General features: G+C 57.1%; 1 protein-coding gene across 2 annotated transcripts in view; it reads right to left on the reverse strand.

The window, feature by feature from the left end:
• The window catches only part of DSCAML1 (DS cell adhesion molecule like 1), a 102,682-nt gene that overhangs the window by 68,180 nt on the left and 10,721 nt on the right, over positions 1 to 23,781 (reverse strand). For both annotated transcript variants that reach the window (XM_063178379.1, XM_063178380.1), the window contains exon 3: positions 21,473 to 21,619. In XM_063178379.1, the coding sequence (XP_063034449.1) occupies positions 21,473 to 21,619 (147 nt within the window). The remainder of the gene's footprint in view (positions 1 to 21,472; positions 21,620 to 23,781) is intronic.

Genomic DNA, 23,781 nt, shown 5'->3' on the forward strand with positions numbered 1-23,781 from the left:
CTCCCTGTGTAGCATTTTATCTTAATAACATTTTATCTTGGATGACAAGCCTGTATAATGTGGTTTAAAAGGCACGGCTACGCTGACACCAGAACAGGGGGAAGGAAAAAAGCTCTTTTCTCCCGTCTGATACATTTGCTGAGGTCACAACTCGCCAACCTCTCGCTGTATCTCGCTCGCCAAGCTGGGAGCTGCTTTGTAGAGCGGCTCAGAGGCAGCGGCGGGAGCTCAGCCCTGCTCCTCCCTCCCACTCAGGGTTCCGGCTGCAAAGGCTCTGGCTCTGGAAAGGCTCTGGCTTTCCTTTGCAGCTCTGGCTGGGGGAGGTCTGTTCTTCCTTCCCCTGCTCCCTGCACTGAGCGCTGGAGGCTTTGAAGGGGGAACTGCGAGGCTTTGATGGCAGCGGGCTGAGTCCCAGGGGTGAGCTGCCTGTTCCACCTGCTCAGGGGGCAGGCACAGCCTCCTGCCCCTTTCACGGCCCAGACTGCTTCCAACGCCACGCTGACCATCCCAGAGCCACCATCTGGCAGCAGCCCTGCAGATCCCAGCCCTGCAGCACCCAGATTTCCCGGGCACGCTGTCCCTGCTGCGGCAGGCACCGCAGCCATGCCGCACAGCACGGCATCGTTAGGGAGACAGCTACTCTGGTCTAATTGCCAGTGGTGCACCGCAAACATGGCAGCCTGCGCTCGCAGCAGAATGGGGAATCACGCCGAAGACAAAGGATGCCCCACAGAAAGAGTGGGAAGGGACATTAAACCGGAGAGGGGACAGCAGCGCGCAGCCAGGTTGGCTTGGGGAGGGAGAAGACACTGACCCAGCAATGAGGGTTAAGCTCCTCTTTTGAGAGCTAAGTTAAGGTCAGGCAAATCCTGCTGACAGATTATTTTTCACCTAGAGCGTTCAGATCGGTGGCTCAGGCACCACAGCGCAGCAGGACCTGGGGAGCAGCTGGAGGAGCTGCTGGGAGTGCTGTGGGCCAGGCTGGGGAGCAGGACAGCCCTGTCCCTGTCCCCGTCCCTGTCCCTGCCCAGCACCCCCTCACACCAACACAGCCACAGCAGCCCAGCAGCCTTTGCCAAGACCCACGTCCCACCCTGTGCAGCCACTCTGGTGCTGCCCCAGGAGAACAAGGAGCCCCCCCCCACCCCGGGCTGTCACTCTGTCACCTCTGCTTCGCTGTGACAGACAGACAAGCCCCAGCTCGCAGGACCATCAATTATTCACACACACTATTTCTGAATATTGATGTTAAAAGCAAATTCCCAGCTTGCCCCTCGCCTGCACCTCCGGGGGGGTTTTCACGCCACAAGGACCCACATTCCTGAGGAGCCACTGAGGGGAGGGACACACGGAGGGACCTTCGCTGCCACCACAGGTCTGCTGGCACTGGGCTCTGCACTTCAGGTGGGATAAGAAACCCCCAGAGCTGTTTGAGAGCCCACCCCACTGCTGAGGGATCCAGCCCAGCTGAAGGAGCAGGGAGGAAGCTCAGGGAATGAAAGGATGTGTCTGGCAGAGACAAAAGGAGCCTGCTCTCCCCCTCGCTCCTTCCCGAGAAAATATTTGTAAACAAATGCTTCCTGTTTGTGCTTATCCAACTTTGAGAGACTTCAAATGGAAGCCTGCTCCCCATACCGTATCATTACCCTTCATTATTGCAATTTCCCAGGCTTTAGGTGGCTGGAGAAGGAAAACACAGGATAATGCACCGCTCAGAAAGCTGCAGGAAGTTAAATTGGGAGAGAGGCAAGCCCTAACAACCCAGGGGCACCAGGTGGGCACTCACTGCCCATGCAGATCCAGCTCCTGCACCCAGGGCAGGAGAGCAGGAGCAATTCTGGCCCTTTGTGCCAAGAAAGAACACCAAAATGTCACAGCCATGGACACCTTGACTGGCCCAAAACACCAGGATGCTCCAGCTGGATGCTTCTCCAGACTGGAACACTTCACCCACGCCATGCCAGGCCATCCTCACTCCTCCCTCGGCCTGAAGGTGCCCTGGGGATGGACTCAGTGCCCGCTTGTCACCAACAGGGGCTGGAACAACCAAAGAACAGCTGACAAATGCTGGCAGGGAAGGAACGCTCTTCAAACAGGGAAGGGCTCCAAAAAGAAATCTCATTTGTAGATCATTGCCTTGATATCTCAGCATTTTTTTACTTCACAATTCTGTTTTATATAGCCCCATTTATTGCACTGGTAGCTCATCCTGCAGATTCATCTCGGATCATCACTAGGGTTGCAGAGATGCCTCTGCTCGTCGTAAAACTCCGCGCTGAAATTTCAGATTAATTAAAAGCTGTAAATTGTGAAGCCAGATGCGATAACTCATCTTCACCCTTCCAAAAAAAAAAAAAAAAAAAAAAAGAAAAAAAAAAAAAAAAAAAAACACCAAACAAAAAACTGAACAAAAAAACTAAACAAAAACCCAAACAAAAAACCAAACCAAATCTAACCAAAAACCAGGAAAATGAGTAAAGTGTGGAAGTCCCTTGGTTTGTAGCATGGCTGTTCCCTGAGATGGGTCCGGCCCAAACCCACATCCTTCCATCCCCGCTGTGACCCAGCCAGCGCTGCCCCCGAGGGTCCCCAGTGACACCTGGCAGGCGGCAGGGAGTGACCCGGTGCCACCAAGGTGCCACCCCAGCCGGGCTGGTGACCCTACCAGCACTCACAGCACAGGGAGGGGGAGGATGAGCGATGCTGGGGAGGGTCCCCGGGCAGGAGCGGAGCCCCCAGCCCCCAAATCCCATCTCTGCTGTCCCAGGGCCGTGCCCGGAGCGGGTCCCGCCCCGCTGCCCACGCAGCTGCTGCGGAGCGGGGACAGAGCCATCCCCCCGGGCCGGGGACAATGCTGCCCGTGCCCAAGGACGCTCAGGCAGCCGTGACCACCATCTGCTCGCTGGCAGCCGAGCCAGCCCGGCCTCCATCGCCCGAGCACAGGCGCGGGGCAGCCCCTGCTCCTGCCAGCCCTGCTCACAACACCTCCACTCACGCCCCAAATTCACCCCAATTCCTCCAATTCCCCCCGGTTCCGGCTGCCCCCAGCTCTCCTGCAGGCTGCCCTGGCTGTGCTGCCCCCGTCCCATCACTTCTGGATGCCCCAGGAGCAGGGCAGCAGCAGCAGCATCCCTCCCTGCCGAGCTCCCGCTCGCTGCAGATCTCTTAATGCATTTCTTGGCCAAGGGTGAGGAGATTAAACACTCTGTAGACGGCGAGCTGACACAAGCTGACAGACCTGAATCTTCTGCACATGCATAAGTGCCAGTCCTCATCACAAGGATGCTCATTTGCCAGCCTCATACCTATCACTTGGGCTGGGAGTCAATCTAAATAAAGCAAATCCACTTCTTCTGAGGGGGAGAGGGAGTCGCCGGGCTGTCACAAGGTTGAGCTCAGCTGGCATCGCTCTCGAGTGGAAGGTGCTGCAGGAGCAGGAAGCAGAGGGTTTCCAGCCTCCCAGGAGGGAGGGGAAGGCAGCTTCGCTTGGCTTGGAAGCTGCTGAGCCAGGAGAAACCTCCAGCCCCGGGCCCAGGCTGCGAGGAGCTGGGCTCTGGAGTCACAGTCACAGGGTCAGTGAGGCTGGAAAAGCCCTCTGAGATCACAGACTCCAGAAAAGCCCTCTGAGATCACAGCCCAAGCCGTGCCCCATCCCCACCTTGTCACCCACCAGTGCCACATCCTTCCCTGGACGCCCCCAGGGATGGGGACCCCAAACCTCCCTGCTCAGCCCTGTCCGTGTGCCAGGGGTGAGGGCAGAGCCGAGCCTGGCACGGCGCTGGTTCCCCCTGCTCACCTGAGCCAGCCTTGCCAGGACAGCACATTTCACATGTTCCACTCTGACACAGAGCCCAGGGACTCAGAGATGGGTTCAGATCAGATAAGACCTTAAAAATCCCCCAGTTCCACCCCCTTCCACTATCCCAGGGTGCCCCAAGCCCTGTCCAACCCCTCCAGGTAAAGAGGATGCACAACTTCTATCCCTCTCCTTCCCTCCTACCCTCCAGCGCTTGCTTGCAAGGATTAAGACTCATTTCCAATGAAGTTTTCATTATTTTCTGCTCTCCTTCTTTATTCCCCAACTCATTTGCATTACAAAAAAATTAAACAAAAGCTGCTTTTTTGAATCTCCACTCATTACTCCCATTACATTTGTTAACATCATTATCTTCAGCTGAAGATGGCAACTATTATCAAATGTTGCAGAGCTGCTGCAGACCTCTTGCTATATTACTCCGGAAAATTGCTTTAATGCTTATGCTTTTAGTGGTTTGAAAAAACCAGCTATAGCATTAGAAGCCATAAAGAAGATAAAAAAGTGCATCATTCAATAATAAGTGCGTTTTTTCCCCTTTACACTGAAATATAAATACACGGAGGTAATGCAAGATGCAAAAGCTCTTCCTCCTCCTCCTCCTCCTCAGTGATCCAGCAAGACCCTGTGATCTGACCCTCAGTGACACTCTCCAACACTTTTCTTCAGGAAAAGTTATTGTAATGAAAACTGGGATCAAAAGGAAAAAATTCCAAGGACAAAATAGTTCAATTTTTTGGGATTTTGGCAAAATATTTCTAAGAAAGGAGAAAGGCCCAGGGCACTTGTGCTGAGTCCCTGGTTCAGCAGGGAAGGAAAGCCCCAGGGGCAGGCTGAGGGGGCCCTGGCATAGGAACAGTGCTGAGGAGGGGTCTAATGACAGGGACACATCTCAGGGTCCCAGTGCCTCCCAGCTCTAACTGGAAATCACCAGGGATGGCCCTTGGAGCACTGGTGACATCTCAGCTCAGCTGGGAGGGGTTTGAGCCAAGCAGAGAGGAGCAAAAAGAGCGAGCTGAGCACCAGCATGGGGAGCTGGAGAGGCAAAGCCTGGCAGGGCAGAACAGAACTGGGGCTCCCGAGGAGATGCTGTGTCCCCAGGGTCACCAGGAAAACAAAACAGAGGAAATCCTTCCCTGTGAGGGTGGGCAGGCCCTGGCACAGGGTGCCCAGAGCAGCTGCGGCTGCCCCTGGATCCCTGGCAGTGCCCAAGGCCAGGCTTGGAGCAGCCTGGGACGGTGGGAGGTGTCCCTGCGGGCTGTGCTGGCCCTCACCCAGGCCATTCCAGCTGTGGGGATGGGGCAGCACAGCTCAGGAGCTGGGACAAACCCCACCCCAGCATGGCCCGGGCTGATTTACGGCAGTGCAGGAGAGGTCAGAGCCCCACAGGCTTTCATCGATCAGGTAATTAAAGCCAGGCAAAGCAAACCTAACGAACGCCAAAATTTACAGCCCCTGCCACGGGTTCAGGTGCAGCTGGAGCTCAACCCACCCATCTTGTCTCCTTACAAGGCTGGGCTTTTGAGAGAAATCCAGACCCTGCTCTGGAACAGGCAGGATGTGCTGCACTCCTACCTGCAGCTATAATAATAATAATACTAAATAAGAGCAAACTGCCCAAACTGAAGAGGCACAGAGGGGCTGAGCCCTGCCACAGAGCAGCCCAGAGTGTGTGTGTCCTTTGGCACAGCCCTGACACACTCAGAGGTGGCACATGGAGCCTGGCTCCACAATGACCCTGGAACGGGCAGGATGTGCTGCACTCCTACCTGCAGCTATAATAATAATACTAAATAAGAGCAAACTGCCCAAACTGAGGAGGCACAGAGGTGCTGAGCCCTGCCAGAGAGCAGCCCGCACTGTGTGTGTCCCCTGGCACGGCCTTGGCACACTCAGAGGTGGCACGTGGAGCCTGGCTCCACAATGACCTGCGTTAACCACACACCGATGCAAAACTCACCCAGCCCTGCTGCCAGGTCATGCTTGGTCACACAGCCCACGAGAGCCACACAAAGAGATTCAAATTATCACTTTGTTTTCCATCAGGCTTTTGGTGTTGATTTAAGCTGCCCAAACAAATAATTATGGGCTTATCTCCATCACGCAGCAGCATTAGCCACAATTCATCATTTTTAGCTCGTTTTGGGCATTGTGTATATATGGATAAATGAAGAAGGAACTCAGCCATTCCCATTTCGTGGAACCTGGCATTGCAAGATGGACATTTGGTTAAATCTGCAAGGATGTAATCTCCAAAGAACTCTGCAGGAAAGAGAAACACGTGTGTGTTTTTAGCAGCTTTGGGAAATGGGACCAGCGGATCTGCAGAGCTGAGGTGCAGCACTGATGCTCCGTGGGGGCACACAGGGGTCTGGTCTGTACCCTTCCCTTCCCCAGCCTCAGGCAGGAGATCCCCCAGCAGGTTTCCAGCTGTGCTTGTGCAGCTGCAAACCAGAGCCCTGGAAGAGCCAAACCCGCCTGATCCCAGGGCCAGGCTGGAGCTGACTGTGACTCACAGGCAATTCCCCGATGAGACACGACAGGTTATGCCAGAGCTCTGCCAAGAGAGATCACGGCGATGATGATGGAGTTAATTCTTGACACGGCTGGGCATGTGTGGTACATTCAGTGTTTGCAATGGCCACAGCAGCCACAGCTCCTGCTCAAACCCCAGGATGTGCCAGGATGTGGGATCAGGATGTGGGATCTGTGGGATGGATCACACAACAGCAGCACAGGGAGCAGGGCTGAGCACACGGCCCTGGTCCAAGGTGCAGACAGAGCTCACCTGGGCAAGGCAGCGATCCCTCCCGGGCAGGATCTGCCTGCCTTGAGCCTGGAAATCCCACCCAGGCAGAGCACCTGAGTGCCAGGAGGAGCTTCCCCAGCCCTGCTGCTGGCAGCGTGGCACAGCTCTGCTCCCGGCTGTGAAACAAGCTGCAGGAACAGCAGCGCCAGGAGCCGGCACCCCCAGCAGGCACCGCAAGGGCTGGGAGGCACAGGGACACACATGGCACACCAGGGACACACATGGCACACCTGGGACACACACAGCCCACCTGGGACACACACGGCACACCAGGGACATGAATGGCACACCTGGGACACACATGGCACACCAGGGACACACACGGCACACCTGGGACACACACGGCACACCAGGGACACACATGGCACACCAGGGACACGAATGGCACACCAGGGACACACATGGCACACCAGGGACACGAATGGCACACCAGGGACACACATGGCACACCAGGGACACGAATGGCACACCAGGGACACACATGGCACACCAGGGACACACATGGCACACCTGGGACACACACAGCCCACCTGGGACACACACGGCACACCAGGGACATGAATGGCACACCTGGGACACACATGGCACACCAGGGACACACACGGCACACCTGGGACACACACGGCACACCAGGGACACACATGGCACACCAGGGACACGAATGGCACACCAGGGACACACATGGCACACCAGGGACACACATGGCACACCTGGGACACACACAGCCCACCTGGGACACACACGGCACACCAGGGACATGAATGGCACACCAGGGACACACATGGCACACCAGGGACACACATGGCACACCAGGGACACACACGGCACACCAGGGACACACATGGCACACCAGGGACACGAATGGCACACCAGGGACACACATGGCACACCAGGGACACGAATGGCACACCAGGGACACACACGGCACACCTGGGACACACACGGCACACCAGGGACACACATGGCACACCAGGGACACGAATGGCACACCAGGGACACACATGGCACACCTGGGACACCAATGGCACACCAAGGATACCCCCAGAGCTGGCCCCAGCTCCTGCTGCCTGCAGCACGCTGCTCCATCCTGGTTTGTGGGGAGGAGCAGCTCCACTCCATCAGCTGGGGGCTGGAGCAGGGGCTGGTGAGGGCAAAGCCATGATCAGCACGGGGTTTTCATCTCAGGCACCACCAAAACCTCTCAGGGACGGGGAAACACAGACCTGTCCTTTCCTTTATTCCCCAGGGATGGAGAAACACAGACCTGGCCTTTCTCTTATTCTCCAGGGACGGGGAAACACAGATCTTACAATTCCCCACACACCCCAGGGACGGAGAAACGCATTCCATCCTTCCCCTTGACCAGCACGGAGATGGGGAAACACAGACCTGTCCTTTCCTTGACTCCCCAGGGATGGACAAACACATCCCATCCTTCCCCTTGACCAGCACAAGGATGATCTCCCTTCCTGCACCCCCATTTTTTCCCCAGCCCCGTGGCAGCATTCCCAGCCCCTGGCAGTGCCAAGCTCCATCTCCAGGCTGGTTTGGGCGAGAACAAGCACTTCTCCTCGGGCCGAGCCTGCCTCTGGAGGGGACCCCTCAGTAGGGATGCCTGGCACGGGGAGGATGGGGAGGGGCGGCGGCACTCAAGCAAAGAGGACCCAGCTGGTTGTGACACGCTCAGCCACGAAAAATTACGGTTTTAAAGCTGCTTTCGGTGGAAAGACCCAGAACAGGCAAGGGAGGCTCGGGAAAGGAATATTAAACACTGCAGAAATAAAAGGTATTGCTCAAGAGAAAACATAACAAGGCTGAAACCCAGCGTGGTGCAGCCTTCAGATGAAATGGAGATGAGCTGAGAATGAATTGCTCCCTCTTAGGGGAATTTCTGGCTTTTTGAGGAGGGAGGGCACACCTGTCCTTCCCGAAGGGCGAGGGTGGGATGGGGGCCAGAGGGGCTCTCCAGGGTGTGTGTGGAGGCTCCCTGCCTCACCATGCCAGGGATGCAGCTCCCAGTGGGCCCTGCCGTGCTCTGCATCACCAGGAGAACCAGCTGGGTACCATCCATCCCAGGGAGGCTCTGCCTGCACAAACCAGAGTCAGGACCCTGCTATCCCCTCCATCACCAGGACAGCCAGGTGGGCACCATCCCAGGGATGCTCTGCATGCAAAACCAGAGCCAGGGCAGAGCCTGGAGCACAGCCAGGGGAGGATGGTCACAGCTCCCAATGGGCCCTGCCATCCCCTCCATCACCAGGAGAGCCAGCTGGGCATCATCCCATCTCAGGGAGGTTCTGCATGCAAAAAGCAGAGTCAGGGCACAGCCTGGGGCACAGCCAGGGCAGGATGGTCACAGCCTCAAGGCTGCCAGAGCTCCAGGAGTGTTTGGACAACATTCCCAGGCACAGAGTTGGATTGTTGGGGTGCCTGTGCAGGAGCTTTGGTGGTCCTTGTGGGTCCCTTCCAGATGGGAATATTCCATAATTCTGCGATCCCCCGCAGATCCCCCAGCGTTGCGCAGGTCCTGCCGTGCCCCAGCCCCTGCACATGCCCCATTTCCTGTGCCATGTCACACGAGAATCTCAGTTTCCAGTTAAAAATAACACCAGTTTCTAACCCTCGAAGGTGCAGAAAAACGTGACCTCTAAAAATCCAGAAACTGAAAGGCAAAGCAAATGAGTCCCAAATTTGTCTACGCTATAAACGTCAATTTCTTTTTGAAAGAAATGAATGTTTTTGATGAATGTTTTCTTGAATGCCTGCTTTTGGCAGTGCTGCCATCTGTGAAAAATCTCTGCCACGCTCGCTATTAAGATTTCATTTCCAAGAAGAGCTCATAGCCGCTTTAATAAATGGTTAAAGGATTGTCAGGGGTCCAGAGGGCCAGCAGCTTGTTTACCACAAGTGGCTCCTGTCACCGAGCAAAGCACCTTTGACTGATAAGCTCAGAGCCCTCCAGCTCCAGCAGCCTCCCCCAGCCCTTGGAGCAGCACCTGAGCAATGTCGGGCACTTGGAACCTAATCCCGATGGGCTGGGAGGGAGATTTACGGTCCTGAACGGGCAGCTCGCCCTGGGGAGGTGCCTGGGGTGGGCACCGAGCTTTCGCTGCACGTCCCCAGCCCTGGACTGGCCCTGTGACAGCACCACCCATTGACAAAAGGCACAAACCATCACAGGGTGAGCCCAGGGCTCTGAAACAGCACCCAGATCCTTCAGGGGGGTGGGGGCACAGCCAGGAGCCCCAGCCTGGCACTGGGACATATCCAGGAGTCACAGCCTGGCACTGGGGCACATCCAGCAGCCCCAGCCTGGCACTGGGGCACATCCAGGAGCCCCAGTCTGGCACTGGGGGCACATCCAGGGGTCACAGCCTGGCACTGGGGCACATCCAGGGGTCACAGCCTGGCACTGGGGGCACATCCAGCAGCCCCGGATTGGCACTGGGGGCACATCCAGGAGCCCCAGCCTGGCACTGGGGCACATCCAGCAGCCCAGATTGGCACTGGGGCACATCCAGGGGTCACAGCCTGGCACTGGGGGCACATCCAGGAGCCCCAGCCTGGCACTGGGGGCACATCCAGGAGCCCAGATTGGCACTGGGGGCACATCCAGGGGTCACAGCCTGGCACTGGGGCACATCCAGCAGCCCCAGCCGGGCACTGGGGAACATCCAAGAGTCACAGCCTGGCATTGGGGCACATCCAGGAGCCCAGATTGGCACTGGGGCACATCCAGGAGCCCAAGCCTGGCACTGGGGCACATCCAGGAGCCCAGATTGGCACTGGGGCACATCCAGGAGTCACAGCCGGGCACTGGGGCACATCCAGCAGCCCCAGCCTGGCACTGTGGGCACATCCAGCAGTCCCGCATTGGGCTGTGCCCACCAGCCTGGCACCGCCCAGAGCCCCCAGCCTGGGCTGTGTGGGGGTCCCAGAGCAGGGCAGGGCCCCAGGAGCCTCCCCTGTGGGGCTCCAAGGCTGCAGCCATGGGGGCCTGAAATGGCTGGTGTATTTGTAGATCCTCTGCGTGACTGAATCAAGAGGAACAATAAGATCTTTTTCCAGATTCGGCAAACATCAGTATAATAAAAAAAATTAATTATATGCTTGAACACATGCACCAGAGCAATGCCCTGTATTTTCTCCTAATTGTTCTCCAAGCCTTGCAGAGCCACATTTAAATAAAAATGAAGCAGTTATTTAAACCGCAATTAAAGATGGAGCAATTTATTTTTAAACTTGAACTATCGTCAGCAGAGCAGGAGGGGAGCAGGGGGGGCTGCTCTGGGACCCCTGGTGCCACTGCAGCCACCCTGCTCCAGGGAGGGCAGAGGGACAGAGCAGAGACTCCCAGTGACCCACAGAGGGCTGCTGGCTGCTCCCTCCCCATGCCACAGCTGGTCCTCGGTGGCACAGGGTGCCCTGATCTCACTGCTGGCACATGGAGGGTGAGGATTTGGGCTGGGAAAGCTCAGTCTGGCCCCACGGCCTGGCTCAGCCCCTCACCACCCCGTGGGTGAGGTGTTTTGGGAGGCTTCTGTGCCCCTGGGCTCCTTGCCTTCCAGCCTGGGGCTTGGGTTTATTCCAACCACAGCCTGGGGTTCTGCACCCAAAACCCAGCTCTGGGCACTCAGCCCTGCCCGTCCCACAGAGGAGACACCAGCCCTGCCCGTCCCACAGAGGAGACACCAGCCCTGCCCGTCCCATGGAGGTGACACCAGCCCTGCCTGTCCCATGGAGGTGACACCAGCCCTGGGCACTCAGCCCTGCCCGTCCCACAGAGGTGACACCAGCCCCTGTCCCCATGTCTGGAGCAGGGAGCACCCTCGACAGCAGGAGGTGGCTGGGAGGGAGCTGGGGAGGGAGGGAGGGAGGGATGGAGGAAGAGCAGCAACCACAACAAAAACCCACCCTCTCTTTTCATAAGGCAGCAGAATTTATCAGCCTGCAGCCCTTCACATCTGTCTCCTCATGCAAAATGAAAGAGGCTTTGAAAAGCAGAGGAGATGAAATAAAGCCGTCTGTGTGAGGAAGCTGGCATCCCTGCCACTGTCACTGTCACCATGGCAGGAATAATGACCGCGATTGTTTCTGCATCTGGGGATGTGTGTGAGCCCGTGGAGGGGGAGGGAGATGCACAGCACAGCCCCTGCCCTGCCATGAGCCCCCAGCCCTGTGGGATGAGCACACCATGGGCTGGGGTGGCTTTGCTGGGCTCAGCTCCTGTCCCTGGGCTGGGGTGGCTTTGCTGGGCTCAGCTCCTGTCCCTGGGCTGGGGTGGCTTTGCTGGGCTCAGCTCCTGTCCCTTGAGCTGGGGTGGCTTTGCTGGGCTCAGCTCCTGTCCCTGGGCTGTGCTCAGCTCCTGTCCCTGGGCTGGGGTGGCTTTGCTGGGCTCAGCTCCTGCCCCTGGGCTGTGCTGGCTCTGGCTGTGCATCTCAGCACATGTGGGCGACGGAGGAAAAGGCCAGGTTGGTGTCTGCTGTGCAGTGCATGGCTAACAGAAGACCTGTGACAATTTGAGTGATTAAGCAAACACCTAATAGAGACCCGAAGTTTCATCGTGTTGAGAGGTTTGGTGGTGCTGAGAGGTTGATTAAGGTGTCGTTGATGATTTTCAGGATTTGGTGGTTTTCACGAAGGTCAGGGCCGTTGGTTGTTTCTGTATGTGGGTATGAGGATGATGAGGATGGACAAGGTGAATGATCCTAAGCAGGCTTTGATTAGGCCGCAGTGGAAGGTGCTGGCAGCTTTGGTTGCTATTGTTGCAGGTTGGCCAGTCCTTCTGGGCCCGGTATTTTGTGTCTCTCAGGCCCCAGGGAGGGCTCAGGCTCACACAAACACGTGCTGTGGGACAGCTCTGACCTGTGCAGCTCTCACATCACTGGGCTTTGCTGCAGCAATTACTGCTCGGCTCCCAGGGGAGGCCAGGGGCAGCAGGACAGGAGCCAGCAGCAGCTCCTCCCTCGTAAATGACATTTAAATAGAGGTGGAAAGGACAGAATGGGGCTGCCTGGACACCTGCACATGCCAGCAAGCCCCAAGCTCTGAGCTGGCTCTGCTGTTTTATTGGGATGCTGATCAGGGCTGTCCTGAGCTGGATTTTGCTGGGTCCCCTCCAGCTCCCCATATTCTGTGTTTCAATCTCCTCTAGGATTTCCAAGAGGATTTTGGGGCATTCCAAGCTGGTATCAGCCTGCAGAGAGAGGGGTCACTCCCAAGGACCCCCAAGGGGAGGTGGCCCATGGCTGATCATGGGCTGCACCCCCACACAGACCCCCCAGTCCCCAGCACCCCCATTGTCCTGCCCACTGCATGCAGTGCTGACCACAGCCTCAGCCTGGGCTGCTCCAGTGCCTCACAGAAACTCCCACCCCAGAGGATTTCAGCTCTCCACCTGCAGAAAAGTCTTTAAAATGCACAAAAGCATCAGGATTTAGCAAGTGCCCTGTGAACAGGGACACAAGAGCACGGTCCCTGTGGTTCAGCAGGGACCTGGATGCTCCAGGCTCGGTTCTGGGCCAGGCAGGAGGGTGCTGAGCTCAGCAAGGCACACCTGAGGCTCCAGGTTTCATCACAGAGCTCAGCTCCACTGCGAGCTGTGCCCTACAACCTTCTCTGGGGCTGGTGCAGAGCACAGAATCCTCTCGATTTATTTTTAAATTGAAAAGAAATTTAAGGGATGCGCAGCGCGCACTCCAGGAGCGACTCCAGGGGAGCCCAGACACCTCTGAGGCTCACCCCCTCCTGCCCACATCACCCCCCTTCTCCCCACGGCACCACTGGGGTGCTCCAGGGGGCTTCCCTGGTGCCCCCACCTTCCTGGCCATTGCCTGAAAAGCCTGTGCACTTCCAGTGTGATTGGAGCGCTGCATCCCAGCACAGAGGGTCACCCTGGCACCCAGGAGAGCAGCAGATCCTTCCTGCACACCTCCCCTGCAGCTGATCTCCCCCTGCTCCCGCTCTCTGCGCTCCTGGAGGGGATTTACAGCCCCCCTGCCTCCCGTGGGATCCCCAGACCCTCGGGCACCCATCCCAGAGACCCTGGGGCACCCATCCCAGAGACCCTCAGGGAACCATCCCAGCGACCCTCAGGGACCCATCCCAGAGACCCTCGGGCACCCATCCCAGAGACCCTCGGGCACCCATCCCAGAGACCCTCAGGGACCCATCCCAGAGACCCTCGGGCACCCATCCCAGAGACCCTCAGGGACCCATCCCAGAGACCCTCAGGGACCCATCCCAGAGACCCTCAGGGAACCATCCCAGCGACCCTCGGGCAGCCATCCCAGAGACCCTCGGGCACCCATCCCAGAGACCCTCGGGCACCCATCCGTGAGACCCTGGGGCACCCATCCCCAGACCCTCGGGCACCCATCCCAGAGACCCTCAGGGACCCATCCCAGAGACCCTCGGGCACCCATCCCAGAGACCCTCAGGGACCCATCCCAGAGACCCTCAGGGAACCATCCCAGAGACCCTCAGGGAACCATCCCAGAGACCCTCGGGCACCCATCCCCAGACCCTCGGGCACCCATCCCAGAGACCCTCAGGGACCCATCCGTGAGACCCTGGGGCACCCATCCCAGAGACCCTCGGGCACCCATCCCAGAGACCCTGGGGCACCCATCCCAGAGACCCTCAGGGACCCATCCGTGAGACCCTCGGGCACCCATCCCAGAGACCCTGGGGCACCCATCCCAGAGACCCTCGGGCACCCATCCCAGAGACCCTCAGGGACCCATCCCAGAGACCCTCGGACACCCATCCCAGAGACCCTCGGGCACCCATTCCAGAGACCCTCGGGCAGCCATCCCAGAGACCCTCGGGCACCCATCCCAGAGACCCTCAGGGACCCATCCGTGAGACCCTGGGGCACCCATCCCAGAGACCCTGGGGCACCCATCCGTGAGACCCTCAGGCACCCATCCCCAGACCCTCGGGCACCCATCCCAGCCTCTCTGTGCTCATTGTCCATCCCTTCCCTGCAGCTCAGGGCGGCTGGAGGTGCCCTAAGGGTGCCCAGAGCAGCTGGGGCTGCCCCATCCCAAGGCCAGGCTGGACACGGGGGCTCGGAGCCACCTGGGATGGTGGAAATGTCCCTGCCCGTGGCAGGGGGGGGACGAGGTGCTCTGGGGTCACTCCTGGCCCAAACCATCCCACGAGTGTGCGGCTCCCGTTGCTGCTCTCAGCCAAGCTCCCCTTTCCTGCAGATGCTGCCGCCAGCTCTGGTGTGGGACAGGAGCAGCTCAGTGTCCCCAGATCCCCTCCGGGGTCCTGCTGCAGGGCTGGCCAGGCCGGGGCTGTGGGACAGGGACCCCGGGAGGGGACAGGGACACCCGGAGGGGACAGGGACACCCTGCTCTCGGGGCTGAGCCCTGGCTGCTGTTTACTTGTTGTGGTCCCTGCGTGCGCCGTGTGTGCATGCGTGTGGAGATTGTCTCCAACGTGACTCTGCATTATCGGGGCTGTAATGAGTCCTTGTTAAAGTGGATTTGATGGAATAATTATATTCCAAAAAAACCTGCGGGAGAGCGCTCTCCCCTCTTAAAGGGCAGGATCATCAAACGTTCTCGCCACATTATTTGCAGTCACACCTTCTGCTGCATCTGCTCCTTTTAAAATCTCTAACTCCAATCTGATCTGAATATATAAATCTGAATTATCACAGCAAAAGGAGATGTGCTCACACCTTTTTTTATCTGTTGCCATGGCGATTAGATAAAATTCACGCCAAGTCTCTGGGGAAGGATGAAATGATTTCAGACAGAATCTCACCCCACTTGGTGAGAATAACGCCTGGAGCTACTTCCCTCTGTAACAGGTCTGGGCACATGTCGCAGCCAGAGAGGGTGGCAAGGGTGGGGGAGAAGCCAGGGCACCTTCGGAGATCTGCAGGCCGGCAGGGGACAGGTCCTGGCAGGGGAAAGGTCCTGGCAGGGGAAAGGTCCTGGCAGGGGAAAGGTTCAGGCAGGAGAAAAGTTCTGACAACAGGGGAAAGGTTCTGAGAGGGGAAAGGTTCTGAGAGGGGAAAGGTCCTGGCAGGGAAAGGTTCTGAGAGGGGAAAGGTCCTGACAGGGAATGGTTCTGACACAGGAAAGGTCCTGACAGGGGAAAGGTTCTGGCAGGGAAAGGTTCCGATAGGGGAAAGGTTCTGACACAGGAAAGGTCCTGACAGGGGAAAGGTTCTGGCAAGGGAGTGTTTATTCTGTCCCAGCTTCTCCCCAGGAGCAGGAGCCTGATGTGCCCCAGAATGAGCCCATTGACACGAGGACAATGCTGGATTATCCCCATGGCTCATCCCGCCGTGTCCCTGGGCACGCAGCACCCGCCCAGGGGGAATGCTGTGCCCAGAAACCTCAGAAATACATCCCAGAAATAAACCCCAGAAATACATCCCAGGAATAAACCCCAGAAATACATCCCAGAAATAAACCCCAGAAACCCCAGAAATACATCCCAGAAACCCCAGAAACCCCAGAAATCCCAGAAACCCCAGAAATCTCAGAAATTCTAGAAATCCAAGAAATTCCAGAAATCCAAGAAATCCAAGAAATCCCAGAAATAAATCCCAGAACCCCCAGCAATGCAGCCTCCTGCCTCATCCTGGATTCTCAGCAGCCCTGAGATGGATTGCACTGGGCTTTCTGTGCAGTTCCACCTCTGTCATCTCAGAGAAAAGCAGCGCAGCACTGGCCAGGTGCAGCAGAGCTCAGAGAACATTTTGGGGGGATTGACCCCATGGAACCGTGAGGAGCTGCTGCCCCTTCGCTGCCCAGCCACCAAGGGGCTGCTCAGGGGAGTTCCAGGAGCCCAGAAAGTGTCCCCAGCCAGCCCTGGGGACATCTGAGCCTGGGACAGACAGGGCAGGCACAGCTCACAGCTGCAGCACCACAAACAGGTTCACTCAGGCAGAGATATTTTGGAAACTCCTGAAAGGCTCAGCCCACAGCACACACAAAAACACGTCTAAAACTTCACAGAACTCAAATTTTTTTTTTTTTTCTTTTTTTTTTTTTTTTAGCTGCTTCCTTCTGGCAAGCTTCACGTTTTGCTTTCCAGAGAAAAGGCTTTGTGGATAACCAGTGACTAAGTACATCCTCATCTGCACAGCCCTCAGAGGATTTGTGTTAGGCTGGTGACAGAGGCAGCAGCACCCTCAGAAACGCTGCTACCTTGACAAGTGCTCTATTTAGATTTTCCCCCTGCCGAGTACACAGCACTGAGGCAGCAAATAACAGCTCAGCTCGGGGTTTGCCAGGCTGGTAAAGCTCACTGCTCCAAACCCCACTGCCCTCACCAGCCACAGAGCTGTGTGCACCACTGGCACAGACTGCAAGGTGGCATTTGTGCCCAGCAAGGCAAGGCTGGGCACAGGGACATCCCTAAACAAGGCAAGGCTGGGCACAGGGACACTCCTGAGCCAGGCAAAGCTGGGCACAGTGACATCCCTAAACAAGGCAAGGCTGGGCACAGGGACATCCCTAAACAAGGCAAGGCTGGGCACAGAGACATCCCTGAGCCAGGCAAAGCTGGGCACAGGGACATCCCTAAACAAGGCAAGGCTGGGCACAGGGACATCCCTAAACAAGGCAAAGCTGGGCACAGAGACATCCCTGAGCCAGGCAAAGCTGGGCACAGGGACATCCCTAAACAAGGCAAAGCTGGGCACAGGGACATCCCTAAACAAGGCAAGGCTGGGCACAGAGACATCCCTGAGCCAGCTGGGGATGGTTTGGGTGCGAGTCCATGGGCACGTGAGTGCTCAGAGGGCTGTAAAAGCCAAGCAGTGCCCAAAGGAACACCTTGAACAGCTGAGGAAGGGCTGAGATTGCCCAAACCCCACTTTGTGGGGTCACCAGTGGCTCCTCATGTTCTGTTTGCAAACTGCAGCCAAGCAGTGCCCAAAGGAGCACCTTGAACAGCTGAGGAAGGGCTGAGATTGCTCAAACCCCACTTTGTGGGGTCACCAGGAGCTCCCCACGTTGTGTTTGCAAACTGCAGCTGGTCAGGCACCCCCACACACACCTGGGCTCCACACTGCCACCGCTGCCACAGGAAATCCCAGTGAAATCACAAAAGAAGAGCTGTTTGCAGCGCAGAGTCCTGACGCAGCTTGCAGCAGGATTTTCTCACTCTCGCCCCATGGCAGAGGGGTGAGGGGGGTGTGAAACTCCCTGCTCAGCTGCTGGCTCCATCCAGCCCCTCCAGCTCACACCAGGAGCAGCAGATCCGAGGTGTGACTGCCCCCCTGTCACCAGGGCTGCCCTCCCAGGCACAGCAGCAGAGCCCTGTGGCTGTGGCAAGGCTGGAGCACGAGGCAAGATTGATTCTGATGTGAGCACCGGCGAGGCAAATGGGTTTTTGAGCAGCCTGTAATTTCCCCGCAACCCTTGGCTTCTCTAAACACACAGCAGCAGAGTCAGGTGGGCGCTAAACAAAAATGAGCTGCGCTAATGATGATTTACGTGCGGGATAACCTGCCATAAAGAGTTTGTCTTTGATTTCAGGGTCTGTTACGGCGTTGCCAAGTTAACCAAACAGCAAAACTCATCACACACCCTAGGGAGGAGCATAGCTCTGCAGCTGGGGTCTCACCAGCAGGGCACCACCAAAAGGTTCTGCACCCACCAAAAGAGCAATGACAAAATGTCAGAGGTCGGGACCCCTGTGATCCCAGTTAAGGAAAATAAAAGATTATTCAGATATTGAATCAAAGAACAATTGGCGTTATAAGAGACTTTATAAAGTGCACCTTGTTCCTCCCCCTGCCATGGGCAGGGACACTTTCCACTGTCCCAGGCTGCTCCAAGCTGGCCTTGGACCCTGCCAGGGATCCAGGGGCAGCCACAGCTGCTCTGGGCACCCTGTGCCAGAGCAGAATTTCTCCCTAGAACCCGAGAAAGCTCACAAACATTTCCCCTCAGCCACATGTGGAGGCAGAGAGGAGCAGCCCTGGGGAAACACTTGTGCCCCTGTTTCTCAGCTGCAGGTGTCTTGGTTTGGTTGAAGAAAACACATTTCCTATTACAATAATCACTTAAAAAGAGCTTTGTGCCACCAAGAAGCGTGGATGGAGATTTTCCCTGCTCTGCACATCAGCACTGTTCCTCGCATGCTGGGAGGATGCCCAGCCTTCCACAGGGAGCACCAGAGCAAAGTTCAGGGGAAAGCAGCAGGTCTGGCCCGTTCCAGAGGCAGCTGTGAGCACACTCAGAGCTCGGGTGCAGCGCTGCTGCCCTTGCACACCCAGAGTCTCACCCAGAACCCACCTCTGAGAGCAGCAGGGCTCAGCAGCACATCCCAGCCCTCCTCACCTCCACCCCGTCCCCTCCCCTCATCCTCCTCACTCGGAATCAGGGCAGACGCAGAGGTTCAGCAGAGGTCAGGGAAAAACATATTTTTGGTAACAGCAAAGCCACTTTTAGCTCTAACACACCAGCAACAACAAAAAAAAAAGCTTCAGGCAGATACTATATTTGTAATCCAACGGCAAAACATGTTTGCTTGTGTTGACTCTGCACTGTAACACAATTTATATGTTCTGTCTTTAGGGTAATTATTGCTTTAGAATGTTAAAATCGTTCCACCCTAATTAAATCATCATATTAAAAAATCCACTGCCACAGCAAACTGGGGAGCAAGCCTGGTTGGGATCACGCGAGTGCAGGGATGCTCAGTTGACAAATCCACCACTGAGGGTGCTGGCCACGTAGGCTCCATCCTTCAGAATCCCAGAGCAAAGGATCCCAAACCACGGAGAAAAGGATCCCAAACCATGGAGCAAAGGATCCCAAACCATGGAGCAAAGGATCCCAAACCATGCAGCAAAGGATCCCAAACCACGGAGCGAAGGATCCCAAACCACAGAACAAAGGATCCCAAACCATGGAGCGAAGGATCCCAAACCACAGAACAAAGGATCCCAAAGCACGGAGCAAAGGATCCCAAACCACAGAGCAAAGGATCCCAAACCATGGAGAAAAGGATCCCAAACCATGGAGAAAAGGATCCCAAACCACGGAGCAAATTATCCCAAATCACAGAGCAAATGATCCTAAACCACGGAGCAAAGGATCCCAAATCACGGAGCAAAGGATCCCAAACCATGGAGCAAAGGATCCCAAACCACAGAACAAAGGATCCCAAACCACAGAGCAAAGGATCCCAAACCACAGAGCAAAGGATCCCAAACCACAGAGCAAAGGATCCTAAACCACGGAGCAAACATCAGCCCAGGCTGTCCTGCTGATGGACATGGAGTGCCACTCACCATAGGCAGTGCCCACAGAGGGCAGAGCATCACCTGCACGGCCCAAAACACACCAAGAGCACGCCAAGGGATGAGCACACGGAAACCCACCTCGTGTTCCCACAGAGCAGCGCCTGCACTACCCAAAATGCATCCAGGGGATGGGCACCACCAGCTCCTCCTCATTGCTACACTCCACACAGAAATCCACCTCGTGATCCCACACAGCATCACCTGCACTGCCCAAAATGTGCCAAGAGCACTCCAGGGAATGGGCACCGCCAGCTCCTCATTGCCACCCATACACAGAAACCCACCTCGTGTTCCCACAGAGCATCCCCGGCAGTGCCCAAAACGCACCAGGGCACGGGCACCACCAGCTCCTCACTGCCACCCATACACAGAAATCCACCTTGTGTTCCCACATCCACAACAGGCTGGCAGGGGCAGGGTGCCCATCTGTGCCCTGGGTGCCTGCCCGGGTACCACCAGCCCAGACACCTCCAGGCACTGGGCTGAGCTGGCTCAGCACCTTGGCTGCACTCAGGGGGCACAGCCACCAGCAGAGCCCCCAGGAGAACAGGTCACCCCCCTGCAGGTGAAGCACTTTGCTCCTTCAGCTGCTCCTGCAGCCCCAGCCCCGCTCCTGATGGCAGAACTGAGATGTGGAGCAGCACTGAGACTTTCTGACCTGTGAGCAAATATCAAGAGCAGAGCTCTCACTTTGGGCCAAATCCTTTAATTCCCTGCGGCTGCCCCGGGGGAAGCAGGTATTGATTGCTTCAGCAGCAGCTCCCACACGCTGCGTGTGCATCGACAGCGGCTCCGCGGAGGAGCCACGAGGTCACCCCGGGGCACAGGGACACGGAGCTGGCCTGAGCCTGCCGCAGCCAGGCAGGGACAGCTGCCAAAAAATCACTGGGAGACACCCGGGGAAAACCAGCTGGGCCTGCAGAGTCCCTTAGGTGGGGGATGCTGCCCCTTCCCCACGCAGGGAAGGCAGCTCGGGGTGGGACACGGCCCAGGCACAAGGCAGGGACATGGCACAGCCTGGCCAAGCGGGTTCCATCACAGGGAACAGGGAGGAGACGGCGTTTTGACCGAGTTCCTTTCCCTGTGGTCGAATCAGTTGTGAAAAGGGACAAGAAAAGGTGGAATTTTGACTGGAGCATCATCGTGACAGGACAAACAGCAGCCCTGGCTGCAGCACTCAGACACACAGCACGGGCAGGTGCTGTTATCCAGGTGCCAGTGACAGGTACCCAACACACCCTGCAGAGACCAGGACAGGGCACGGGTGCTGCCAAAACCACACTGAGCATCCCTCACCCCAGGGACACACGGCCAGAGCACCCACAGAGCCCGGGCACCTCACTGTGCTCACACCAGCAGCACTTCCCAGCCTGGAGCTGCCAAATCACCCCTGAAAGCCTTTGCTGGGCAGCACAGGCACAGACAACGAGCCAAAAACCAGTCCCTCCAAAAACCAGACCCTCCAAAAACCACCAGACCCTCCAGAAACCAGACCCTCCACGACAGCAAACGTCCCCATGGCGGAGCAGGTCGGATTCCCAGAGAACAGGCGCTCCTCTCTTACCTGGGACGATAGAAACGGTGTCTTTCTCCCAGGACACGACGCTAACGTATTCCTGCACTGAGGAGGGGATGAGGCACTTGAAAACAGCCACGTTTCCACGCATCGACCTTTGGTCCTCCACCCGAACGGTGTACGGCTCCCTGAAAACTGTGGGGGAGAGCAGATGGTTGGTAGCGTGACAGTGCTGCAGGAAAACACACTTCCTTTTGCTAGAATCCCACGTTTCCCAAACAAACCAACCCACCCAGCCACACGCTGCCTCCTTCCCCAGCACCTTCCCGGGGATGGAAGGAGGGGATTCTCCTCTGCTGGCCGTGGGACAGAGGCACACCTGGCCGGGTGCTGCTGCTGGCACCTGCCACTGTCCCCAGTGTCACCTGAGCGTGCCAGACTCAGCGTGGGGACCAATGACATTTTGTGGTTGTGATGTGCATTTCACCCCTGGATGCTGAAAATGCATCCTGGGAGGGACAGCCCGTGGCACGGAGCCTGGGACCCCCTAAAGACACTGCAGGGACATTTGAGGCAAGCAACGACAATTTTCCATGTTCCCAGCATGTGTCCTCTTTCTCAGGGAGGTGCACATCCCTTTGACAGCCCCGTGCTGCTCCCTGGACCAGCAGCAGTGCTCCAGGAGCCCCCATGGGTGAGAGGGACCCTCCTCACCCTCTCCAGCAAGACAAAGAGATGCCACCAACCCCAGCAACACAGCCACCACAAACCCCTGAAATTTAGGCACAAAATGCAGTTGAAGGCAGCTCTCTTTTTACAGTGACAAACATTGTGCCCTGTAGGACATGGAGACGACTGGCACAATGACAAGTACACATTCACTTTGTCATCTGACAGCTGGCCAGAGCAGCAGCAGCTCAGCAAGGCCCTCAGCGGCCCCAGAAGGAAGGAAAGCCCTCCTCCCCAGCAGGAAGGTGTTTTCCCTGGGTGGGATGTCCCTGTGGACACTGCATCCCACACCTCACAGAGCAGCGAGGGGGTGGCACCATCCCCACCCTGGGTTCTGGGCTTTCAGGGTCCCTGCTCAGGGACGTGCCACGGAAAGGGGCTGCAGAGCCAAAGCAGATTAAGCAGCAAAAGCTTCCTTAATCACCTGGAGCTGAGGTTTATTCACAGGCTTTAAAGGCCAGCAGGGAGCACAGGAACGTTCTGAATGCTCCCTGCCACCACCAGCACCCAGCTGGGGACAGCCCCACCACATCCCTGAGCTGTGCCAGCCCCAGGCTTCTCCTGCCTGCAGGAACAACCCCCAGGATGGGAACACACATCCACAACCAGCCCACCTAAACCTCTCCCCTGGCTGGAGAAATTTGCTCCATGTGCTCGCCAACAGCTTGCCCAAGACTTCCAGAGATTTTTTTTCCCCTCATATTTTCAGTTCAGTTTCAGAAATATTTCCATATTTCAGTTTCCAGTGCGTTTTATTTTATTGCTTGCTTTCTCCAGCAGTAATTGGCTCCCTGCGCTGCGCTGCCATTAGGAAGCACTGGAGAGTGACTGGGATGTGGGATGGCCAGGAGGCAGCAGCAGCAGCTGGGGAATGTTCCACAGCCATTTCCCCTGCCAGAACAGGCAGAGCAGCTCCGGGAGCTGGAGCCACCCTGGTGGCCCCACTGGACACCCACACCTGCTGACGAGGGGGAGGCTGAGCTCCCAGCCCAGCAGCAGGGCTCATTCTGCCCTGGGTGGAGGGGGTGAGAGCCAGGATCCCTCTCTGTGATCCCAGAGCAGCTCTCTGTTACCCCAGCCAGAATTCTCTCTCTGTGATCCCAGCCAGGATTCTCTCTGTGATCCCAGCCAGGATCCTTCTCTGTTACCCCAGCCAGGATCCCTCTCTGTGATCCCAGAGCAGCTCTGGGGACGGATCCCAGCCAGGATTCTCTCTGTGATCCCAGCCAGGATCCCTCTCTGTGACCCCAGCCAGGATCCCTCTCTGTGATCCCAGAGCAGCTCTCTGTTACCCCAGCCAGAATTCTCTCTCTGTGATCCCAGCCAGGATCCCTCTCCGTGATCCCAGCCAGGATCCTTCTCTGTTACCCCAGCCAGGATCCCTCTCTGTGACCCCAGCCAGGATCCCCTCTCTGTGATCCCAGAGCAGCTCTGGGGACGGATCCCAGCCAGGATTCTCTCTGTGATCCCAGCCAGGATCCCTCTCTGTTACCCCAGCCAGAATTCCCTCTCTGTGATCCGAGCAGAGCCAGCCCTGCCGTGCCCACACGAGGAGAGCAGCAGCTCCACATTCACTACTCCCCATCTGCTCCTCCACCACGCAGTGGTTTATCGGTAACCCGAGAGTG

The sequence above is a fragment of the Melospiza melodia genome, chromosome 29, assembly GCF_035770615.1.
Source record: "Melospiza melodia melodia isolate bMelMel2 chromosome 29, bMelMel2.pri, whole genome shotgun sequence".
Classification (NCBI taxonomy): domain Eukaryota; kingdom Metazoa; phylum Chordata; class Aves; order Passeriformes; family Passerellidae; genus Melospiza; species Melospiza melodia.